This window comes from Hyposmocoma kahamanoa, unplaced genomic scaffold, assembly GCF_003589595.1.
Source record: "Hyposmocoma kahamanoa isolate Upper Pololo Valley unplaced genomic scaffold, ASM358959v1 87, whole genome shotgun sequence".
In the NCBI taxonomy this organism is placed as follows: domain Eukaryota; kingdom Metazoa; phylum Arthropoda; class Insecta; order Lepidoptera; family Cosmopterigidae; genus Hyposmocoma; species Hyposmocoma kahamanoa.
Genome location: NW_020654422.1, coordinates 9,345,627 through 9,356,656, shown reverse-complemented (window position 1 = coordinate 9,356,656; position 11,030 = coordinate 9,345,627). Strand labels below are relative to the sequence as shown.

At 35.8% G+C, this 11,030-nt stretch overlaps 1 protein-coding gene across 1 annotated transcript; it reads left to right on the top strand.

Annotated features, from left to right (window-relative positions):
- The first annotated feature begins 1,401 nt into the window (after positions 1-1,401).
- On the top strand, positions 1,402-10,442 carry LOC113235128 (chromatin-remodeling complex ATPase chain Iswi). Its single transcript, XM_026470716.1, has 10 exons — positions 1,402-1,725; positions 1,894-2,111; positions 2,181-2,438; positions 2,518-2,641; positions 2,722-3,009; positions 5,541-5,754; positions 5,873-6,144; positions 6,222-6,449; positions 9,687-9,932; positions 10,004-10,442. Exons 1-10 carry the CDS (start codon positions 1,675-1,677, stop codon positions 10,127-10,129), a joined length of 2,025 nt encoding a protein of 674 aa, XP_026326501.1. The 5' UTR covers positions 1,402-1,674; the 3' UTR covers positions 10,130-10,442.
- Positions 10,443-11,030: the final 588 nt, after the last annotated feature.

Genomic DNA, 11,030 nt, shown 5'->3' with positions numbered 1-11,030 from the left:
TTATAGGAGCTTATGCTATTGATCGCAAACTTTTTTTGATGTGTGTAGATAAAAAATCTGTCTCAGCCACTTTTTAGCAAAAATTTTTATTTTTTGCTAAATTTAAAAATTGGCTGAGAGATTTTTTATTATGCCTGAAATAAAAAGATATAATTTTTTTAATGAAAGTGGCGCTAGTGCTGCGAGCAAAACCAGGTAGGTGCGGCCTCTTAATTTGCACCTGTATTTTATAAATTAGTTTCATCTGCCCGGTGAGTCTGTCCCGGTAGATGGAACTAATTATATTTTCTAAGTACTTAAAAATAATTAACTATAAAAAAAATTTACTCACCTCAATGTCATTGCAGGACGTTCAACAGATGGTATGCTTTTTCTCATCGCCGTGTCTTTTTTTTGCAACTCACTATTCAGTTCGTTTAACAAGTAGTCAAATGTATTCTTGTTCATTCTAAATTTTTATAAAATTTCTTCTTGAACCTTCGAAGTTTAGGATAATCAGTACGAAATTGGCTTTGACTTTTGTTTTCCAATAAAGGATGTACCCGATAAATTCTATTTCGACGAATACGCTGATGTCGTCGTCTTCTTCTTATTAATAAAAGCCATAACAAGGATAGCAACAACAATCTTTCCTCAATGACTACGTTCAGTCAAGCCGTGTTTCCTCTACGAAAGCCGGAGTATAACTGCACATGACCACGTGGTTACCACATCGCAACGACAGCGACAACGCAACCACATCGACATTTTGTCGGTACCACAACGCAACTGCAAAAAGCCGCTGCGACACTATTCACACGTAACCACAGCTTGACCACATTTTGTCGCTGCGACGTGGTGTGGTTGTGGTACGTGTGAATTGACCCATAGTGAGTCGTCTTACGACACTACTTTAGAACCGCGCGACTGGGTGCGTCGCCTTCGGCCGCAAATTATTCTGCTGAAGGTTGGCAGACGACCCGGTGTAAATGCACCATAATGTTGTCGACGTGACTAGAGGAAAAAATAAAAGAAACGTGTACTGCTAACAGCTAAACGAAACAAAGAGAATTTAAGCACTACGTTTACTATAAATTACCAAATTTTCCGAAAAATGTCAAATAGTGGAAATTTTTCCGAATAAATTCCCGCAAAAGTGGAAAATATCATTTCGGAGGTTCATATTACGTTCTAATTTTATAAATATCTTTAATATCTTTTGTAGTTTTATTTAGCGTGAATTATAAAATATACATGTATACCTAAAAGCCAGAGAAACGAGACTTAATAGAATGATTTCACAACAGCGAAAAAAACTTTCATATAATGGCCCCATCGTTTTCGTTCAGGAACGTTAACTTTTGACAAGGTGTCAACGTCAAATGTGGAAATTAAAGGGAAAATATACGCAAAAATATTTATTTTTCTGAAAAATGGACTTTTTTCCAAATGGAGATTTTTTCCATGGCCACTCTAAAACCAACGCCATCATCATGTCACCGTGTAATTATAAACACGGAGTTACAGCCGTTAAAAAAAAGTTGACCGCCACAAGCCGACGCCATCTCTCTTTTCTGTCATTTTATATCGGATTTTCTTTTCGCGCCCGGCGAGGGTTTGTCGTGTTTTCGTTTTGAATTAATTTGATATAATAAAAATTGTGTTCGTTTATGGCTTGTACATAAATTTACTAAAATGTCGCAGTCCGAAGAAGCTATGGATGTACCCGACATCGGTGATAATTCCGTATGTAACCAAATATTTTTTATGGTCCAAATAGCCACAAGTAATGTATTATTTATAATATTGATTTTGTTATTTAAAATTGTGTGGGATACTTTCATTACATTTACCTAATAGTTTATGAAGTCATGTATGTTATACGTTTTGTAATTGTTGCGCTGTATTTCGCAGAATGGCTCGTCAAGCGACACCACGTCGTCGAGGGGCAAAGAAGGGGACTTTGAAAGCAAAATTGAAACGGATCGCTCTAAGCGCTTTGATTTTCTTTTAAAACAGACCGAAATATTCTCGCATTTCATGACAAGTGCTCCTAAATCTAACAGCCCCCCTAAAGCTAAAGCTGGGAGACCGAAAAAAATAGTTAAAGAGGAATCTGGAGCAGCTGGAGAGTAAGTGAATCTATTGATTTTTGTGATAAAAGCTCAGCTGGATATGTTTCTCATTAAAAGCTGTTTCAGTCATCGCCATCGCAAAACAGAGCAAGAGGAAGATGAAGAGCTCCTTGCAGAGACTAACACTAAACAAAAGACTATATTTCGTTTTGAATCATCTCCTCCATACATTAAGAATGGGGAAATGCGTGACTATCAAGTCAGGGGTCTAAATTGGATGATTTCTCTTTATGAAAATGGAATCAATGGCATTTTAGCTGATGAGATGGGTCTTGGCAAAACTCTGCAAACAATATCTCTTCTTGGATATATGAAGAATTTCAAGTAAGCATATTGTGTTGATTCATTTTAATTTGATGTCTTACATGTGTTTTGTTTATTAACGAAATTGTATTTTTGATAGAAATGTTCCAGGGCCACATATTGTCATAGTGCCAAAATCTACTCTAACAAATTGGATGAATGAATTTAAAAAATGGTGTCCATCTATAAGAGCAGTTTGTCTGATTGGAGATCAAGAAACAAGGGTAAGGCTAATTTGTTTGCAAATGAAAGTTTAATAAGTTTTTGGCACATTCCTTTTAATTGTTCCAACTTTTGTTTGCAGAACACATTCATCCGCGAGACTCTAATGCCTGGAAATTGGGATGTTTGCATCACCTCATATGAGATGATCATTAGAGAAAGATCTGTATTTAAGAAGTTTAACTGGCGTTATATGGTTATTGATGAAGCTCATCGCATCAAGAATGAGAAGTCTAAGCTCTCTGAACTACTTCGTGAATTCAAAAGTGCCAATAGGCTACTGCTTACTGGTACTCCACTGCAAAATAATCTTCATGAATTGTGGGCTCTGCTGAACTTTCTTTTACCTGATGTGTTTAACAGTGCTGATGTAAGTATGTTACAGTGATCTGTGACCGTCACATGGAGGTATATCACGTGCAATATGTAATAAACCTCCCTGTGACACATTTATTTCAGTTGGTAAAGCTGTTTTCATAACTAAATTTTTTTTATTGTGAATTCTGAATTGGTCAGATACTGCACTAGAGGCATTCGTTCTTTAGTTTATTCGGTAATTAGTTATGGTTACATTTTTTTGATGAATGAAATTGCCTATATGCTATCTTTGTTGTTTAATCGTCGCCACGAAAACAACAACACAAAAAATGCCAGGTTTTGTAGTTTCACTTTTTACATATTTTACATTATATTAATTATTATTCATGTACTTCTATTACTTGCTTGTATTATAAACAATTTGTTTGTGTATTTCTGTTTATGTCGTTTGTCGCGCTTAATCTTTACATTGATAAAATTACTGTGCAGAACTCAAAAATTTTTAAAATCAGATTTTAAAACTTCGTGCTTGGAATTGCGATATTCTTTTGCGGCCATTGGTTGCTGCGCGCGAGGTGCGACAAAAATGTGACATCACGGTGCTCGCCACAGACCACATAAATACTAGTAATAGACTGGTTAGTGGGCGGAGTCCGTGTTACCTAGCTTATCACTAGACGGGCATATGAGTGTCAACAGCGCGTCAGTCGTTCAAATGTGATAAATGATTATTTTGTGGAAAAAATAGAAATATGCCATATTATGTCGCGTAAGAAGCTAAAGTTTAAAAAATACTCCAGGAGTGATTTCCTTCTGTCGGTAAGTACTAAAAGCCTGTATTTTCTAATATTTTGAACTATACAATTATTATACAATACTATAATTTCGAAACGAAACTATTTTCTTGCCATTCGGTAATAACAATATACATTGGTTGCTAGCATCGCCACCGTCAAAAGAACAATTCGAATGACGCTCTGTGAATTGCTTGCACTAGTGTCGTATTACACTTGGTACTGGGTCCGCGTGTTGTAATCAAATTATCGATATGTAGAAACTCTGTATTTAGAAACTCGGTTTTGGTTTACGATTCGAACAAACGATTCGCTTCTTCGCCTTCGGATATAAGTATCTTCATTTTCTTGACAAGCTCGTCGACGCTATAGGTATAGTCATGTTCAGTTAGTTCAGAAAGAGGTAATTGTTGACCAAATATATCATATTTCAGGGAGAATAAAGATTTTATGATGACTGTGTTTTAATATTTCAACCCTTCCAGTGATCGGATTGACTTGAAATCTAGTAGGTTAATGAAAGTACGATGACAGTATAATAAATCATTAATACTGTGATTGTAGCATGTAGCTACGTATAGGCACGCACACGCCTGCGTAGGTTATATCAATTAATATTTGCGTGTAGTAAAGCCTTATGCGTATTTGGTAACAAATGAGTGCGTGTAAAAGTCAGCTACTCTAGTTCTCGAAAAAATGGCTTTAAATGCCGTTTCCATATACTCCATGGTTAACCCTAATCATCGAGTACATAACCAGAAATAGAGACGAAATAAGGGTTATATATTCCTGGTAACACATTAGCGATACAGGTCTTATAAATATCAACTCTCGTTTGCACTGAAGTATAGACAGGCCAACTACTGACCTGTGTGTACGTGTTCGTATATTCCAAAAAATATTCTGTATTTATTGTAATAAAGATAATATCTCTAACAAAGCCGTGCTGTTCTATTCGGTGGTGTGGGAAAAACAGCAAAACATCTAATTACAAAACAAACGCCATCACGTTTCATCGGTAATTATATATTACATATGTAATTTTGCAATTTTCGTCCATTATAGCAAAGCTCAAGTTAACTGGTCAATTGGAAGTGAAACAGTTGACGACACCCGTCAATTGTTTCGAACTCGGGCTAGCGAATCGGAGCGCAGTTGTCACAGTAATGATATTGCAAAATAGTTTTCAAATAAATTAAATGACATTTCGTCTTTATTTCTGGTTATATACTCGATGACTAATTATAGCAAGTGTGAAGCAATGCCTAGTTCAATATTCCGCTAGTTATGAAACATAATGTCGATATCAATTAAATGTCACATCCCTATCTGTAGATTGTCAACTTTTTGCTTTTGTTCCAAGAAGTTTGTGTTCATAAGATTCTTAGCTTTTAAGTGACTAGTAATAATAAAACCTTATTAGATCCAAATAAGTTTCATTATTGTTTATTTTCGTTTGATAATTTATAACCAATCAAAATTATGTTATCTTAGGACTAATGTAAGATTACGTTTTCAAATGTGTGCGTGTTTTGATACAAATGTTACTTGATGCCATTTCCATTTTTTTTTTCTTCCGTGGTGCTCGCCATATTAGGTATTGTGATAAAATTTTGAAATGTCGGTTTCATAACTGAAATATGTGAACGAAGCTAAGCTAACTTCGCTCATGTAGCAATCAATCAATTTCTCAATATCAATACTTTGTGTTGTATTATAAGCTAAGCTTCAGAGTCCGATAAAATAAAAATCACATCACCATCATACATAATTTATATTTTGTTAACAGGATTTTGATGCCTGGTTCAATACAAATGCAGCCCTTGGTGACAACCAACTAGTGTCGCGGTTGCATGCAGTTCTTAGACCATTTTTACTTCGCCGTTTGAAATCCGAAGTAGAAAAGAAACTAAAACCCAAAAAGGAACTCAAAGTCTATGTTGGTTTGAGTAAAATGCAGAGGGAATGGTACACCAAAGTTCTCATGAAGGACATTGATATTGGTAAGTGATGTATATAATAAAATCAATAATAATAAAATTTGCAACAATTAAACCTCTCGAAATAGCTAAATTGTATCTATGTAACTGAAAATTGCGGATAAAACTGTGTTTTTTGCAGTAAATGGTGCTGGCAAAGTAGAAAAAATGCGCTTACAAAACATCCTTATGCAGTTGCGTAAATGCTGTAACCACCCTTACCTATTTGACGGTGCCGAGCCGGGCCCGCCTTACACCACTGATGAACATTTAGTGTACAATTGTGGCAAACTTGCCATACTCGACAAGTTGCTGCCAAAACTGCGTGAACAGGATTCAAGAGTGCTCATTTTTTCACAAATGACCAGAATGTTGGACATTTTGGAAGATTACTGTCTTTGGAGGCAGTATAAGGTAAATAGCATCAGTTTTTAATTATTTATTTTACAATTACAATATGAAAACAACTGAAATGCAAATCTTCATTTCAGTATTGCCGTTTGGATGGTCAAACACCTCATGAGGATAGAAATCGACAAATTGAGGAATATAATGCTGAGGGAAGTGAGAAATTCGTTTTCATGCTTTCGACTCGTGCAGGTGGTCTTGGCATCAACCTGACTTCTGCTGACGTCGTCATCATTTATGACTCTGATTGGAACCCTCAAATGGACTTGCAAGCAATGGACCGAGCTCATCGAATTGGACAAATGAAACAAGTATGGCTGATTCAACTATTTTTTATTTATATATTTTCTTTTTTTGCCAACATGCCATCGGTCTTATGTGAGAATTTTTTAAATTTATTTTGGCATGTCAGGCATATCCATCCAATGTTGGGTTGCCTTTATGTGGAAAACTATTCAGCTCAGTTAGTTGAATCCCAAATGTGTTTATGCTTCAATCTTCTCATCCGTGGTGGTACACACAATGCGCTAGCTAGTTTATTAGTATGAGTGGCTATTCTTTCTTTATAGGACTTAGTTAGTCTAGTTATTTCCTCATTAATTGTAGGCATTTTAAGATATTCGTGGATCTCTTGTATTTTAGTGAACCATGGAGTGTTTATGTTTATGGACTTAAGAATACTGTTTTGGTATCGTTGCAGAATTTCAATGTTTGACTGACTAACAGTTCCCCAAAGATCAAACCTGTAGGTCCAAATTGGTTTCAGAACTGCTTTATAGATTGTTAGTTTATTTTCTAGAGATGCTTTAGACCTTCTACCCAGTAGCCACTCCAAGCATCTGGGTCTGTAATTGAATTCATCACGTTTCTTTTGGATGTGGATTTTCCATGTTAGTCTCCGATCGATGAAGAACCCCAAGGTACTTTACTTGTGTTATGTGGGAGAGTATGTGTCAAGGTAAAGGTGACATGTGTGGAATTTACTGCACTTGCCTTGATCCGCCAGGATGATATCTACGCATGTACCTTATCCAGGTGCATTTGTAATTTTCGTGACGCTTCGTCAGGATCGGCATCAGAGCTTAAAATTGCTGTGTAGTAAGCGAATGTGAAAAAAAATAAATTATTATTATTATTAATGTGGCTGTAATTACATTGTCAGACTCGGGTACAAATGATGTATATACGAAGTACAGAGTCGGCCCTAACACGGAACCTTGAGGAACTCCTGCTTAGATCTCATAGAGATTTGATATCGCGTCGTTTATTTTGACATAGAATATGCGATTTTCTAAGTACGAGTTCATAAGAAGATATAAATTATTTGGTAGTAGCAAGCCATTTAGTTTGTAGTAGCGCCAGACTTTGTCGAAAGCGTACTGTACATCCAAAAACACCTCTACTACTACTTACTACGTACTACTTCTTTGCTTCAACGCATCTCGCAAGTGTCACAAACTCTATGTAATTGTTCAACTGTTGCATGGTTCCTCCGAAATCCAAACTTGTGTTCTGGGATAACAGAATCATTAAGTAGAACTTCGTTAAGACGATTAGAGATAATGTTTTCAAATACTTTTGACAATACAGGAAGTAAACTTATAGGTCTGTACGAAGACGTTAAATGTTGTGGTTTTCCTGGTTTAGGAATCATTATAATCTGTGAAATTTTCCACAAGCCAGGATAATAAGAAGTTCTTCATTTGGCACTAAAGAGTGAGGTTATATAGACTATTACATTTTTAGTTAAGTTTCTCAGTATCTTTGCTGTTATGGGGTCAAATCCCGGAGCTTTCCTTAGTTCTAACTGCATGATAGTCCGACGAACCTCAGCAGGTGTACAACATCGGAGCGTAGGGCTGGGTTGAAGTTTACTTTTCAGAACCAAATTCACCTCTAAATCGATACTATCTATCCCAAGATCTTTGTTGAGCGTAAAGACGTTGCTCAAAAATAGTCCATAGGCTTCTGCTCTGTCGTCATTCTTAAGTGGATGTTGCGCCAGTTGAGGTTTCTCGCAAGACTTGATTGTTTTCCACAACGAGTACGTTTTTAGTTGGTTTTGTAAGTGCAACTTTAGTGTATCATTCCCTATTTCATCAAGGATTTTTTTCAACTGTGCTGCTGCTTTATTAAATTTCCTTTTGACTTCTGGATGTTGACTACAATGCCACACTCGTCTAAAGTCTTCGCTTTTCAAGTACTTTTCGCTTTACAATCTGTGTTATGTTAGAGTGCATACCTATTTCAACATGAGCGGAGTTATTGACTGGTGGTGTACTTAGCCATCCTGCGTTTTGTATGCTTTCGGTTAAATACTCAGTAGCACTGTCGCTTTCGTCATCATTTTTAAGACTCATTTTGATTGTTTTTTTAGTACTGTTGAAAGCTCTGCCACTCCGTATATTTATTGTACAGGTAAGGCTACAGGTATAGGACGTCCAATTATAATTGTGCTTACAGTAGCGATAATTAGGGTGTGGTCAGAAGGGGTGTCATAACAGCAACTTTAAGAAAATACGATTGCACCTCTTTGTATATAAAGAAGTCTATCAAATCCGGAAGTTTTTTGCATCTGAAGGCCAATAGGTAGGTTCGCAAGTTGTGAAGACATTCAGGTGGCTTTTATCGATACTTTTCTTGAGGTTTCGCCTTCTAGTTGTAATGAGACGTGAACCTCATTGCGTATGTTTGGCATTCCAATCACCTCCGGCTATAAACCTATTACCCAATGTTTTAAAGAACACCTGGAAGTCTACTTCTTTGGTTTCAGGGAATTTGTTCTATTTAGGCGGGCAGTAGACAGATGACAATGTGATGTGGCCCTGTTTGTCGTACACTATAACTGATGTGGCTTGTAATTTGTAAGTTCAATTTTCTGGTAATATTTGATGTTTAATACACCTTTTCATTATAATTGCAGTCCCTGCGTGTGCAGTGTTTTCAGGGTGATAAGTGGCATAGGTGCAATAACCGTCCATATTAAATGTAGTTTTATTTGTGAGATGTGCTTCTGATATTAATAGTATATCGAGAATATGTATATTCAGAAGAGTTTCTGTCTCGTGTTTTTTAGCTAGGAGGCCATTTGCATATCCGTTGCAATTTGGAGAGCCATTTGTTTTAGTGGACTAATTTGTTGACTATTGTGGTCAGGAGACCCATAAGATTGTTTAGGAGATTCAGCTTTTCCGTTTGCTTTGATAGAATTGTTTCCAGGTTACTTGTGGTGCCCACAGTGGCCTCAGCATACGTCTTGTTTAAACCTGACGGTATATTTTTCCAAGGCTTCGACGCTTGTTCATTATCATTTTTATTTACAACATTATTTTGATCCTGGTTGCCTTCTGCTGACGTCGTCGTCATTTATGACTGATGGGAACCGTCAAATGCACTTGCAAGCAATGGACCGAGCTCATCAAATTGGACAAATGGAACATGTATGGCTCAACTATTATGTAAATAAATACATTCTCAACTATTATTTAAGAAAATAAATAGTTAAGTACAAATTTAATAATAGAGTAATATTGTTTATTTTCTACCAGGTACGGGTATTTAGACTAATCACAGAGAACACTGTGGAAGAAAAGATTGTTGAGCGTGCTGAAGTGAAATTGAGATTAGACAAGTTAGTAATACAATCAGGCCGACTGGTGGATACAAAGAATCAACTCAACAAGGATGAAATGCTCAACATGATCAGACATGGTGCTAATCATGTGTTTTCATCAAAAGATTCTGAGATTACTGATGAAGATATTGACTCTATTCTGGCTAAAGGAGAAACCAAGGTGACAAGCAATTTATTCCCAATATTATTACTTTTACATTTGTCTTAGTACTAAACTTAAAATATGTTTAGACTGAAGAGCTGAAGCAAAAACTGGAGAGCCTTGGTGAATCTTCTTTAAGAGCTTTTTCTATGGATACCCCTGGGGCTACTACAGATTCTGTTTATCAATTTGAAGGTAAATTTCTTTTAAAGTAATAATAATAATAACGCACACACTCAACGTAGCCCCGCACTAGGGAAACCCTGTGTCGCGGGTACCATGGACACACACAGACAATCACATGACACCCAAACTCACGAGATAAATAAATGTAGGCAGTGTGGCATGTTAACGTGGCAGTCCGGCATGGTAGAGGCAGTTAAGTAGATTATAGATACCAGCAGCAGTAAAGCAGATTTATACCAATACATTAATACTCTACTACACTAAAGAAATAATACTCATACATTCTCTTATTCCCACACACACTCGGCTTTATACTATAAAAATGAGCAAAAAATGAGCACCTACCCGTTGACTTAAAAAATGAGCCTAATAATGAAACATTTGATCGTCGACTGAAAGACTTTGTTGGATAATGCGTATTATTCCACTGAAGAATATAGAGATATGACCTTGTAATGTATATTGTAATTTATTAGATTATTAGGTATAAATATTATTTTACAGAAATGAGTAAATTAAATAAACTTAATGCATACAATTATTATATTGACATAATTATTATTATGTTATATATGTGCGTTATTATTTCATATAACTACATTAACCATATCCAGTTCTTAGGTTTTCGCGATTGTTACACATAGGAAATGAAACTATTTTTCCGGATTTAAATCGCGTATATTTGTTTTTTCAAACAAACCGACGTTTCGGGCCCTTTACAGGTAACTTGATCACTGTTGACTGAGGTGGTACAGTCTTCAACCAGTTATGTCTAATATTAATGCAAACCACCCTTTTTTTTCACTATAGTTACAATAGTTATTAATTAAATACCTTATTTTTAATTTTACAAAGAAAACATTCCAATTTACGCTACATTAAGTTTTACAAATTATTTTATTGAATGAATTTTTATTAAGTTTAATTTAT

What these genes read in the sequence shown, in the direction of transcription:
- LOC113235128 (XM_026470716.1), top strand. Translation starts at nt 1,675, where the DNA reads ATGTCGCAGTCCGAAGAAGCTATGGATGTACCCGACATCGGTGATAAT. An exon ending in CATGAAGGACATTGATATTG is followed by an intron (nt 5,755 to 5,872) that starts GTAAGTGATGTA and finishes TGTTTTTTGCAG; the next exon opens with TAAATGGTGCTGGCAAAGTA. An exon ending in TGGCTAAAGGAGAAACCAAG is followed by an intron (nt 9,933 to 10,003) that starts GTGACAAGCAAT and finishes AAATATGTTTAG; the next exon opens with ACTGAAGAGCTGAAGCAAAA.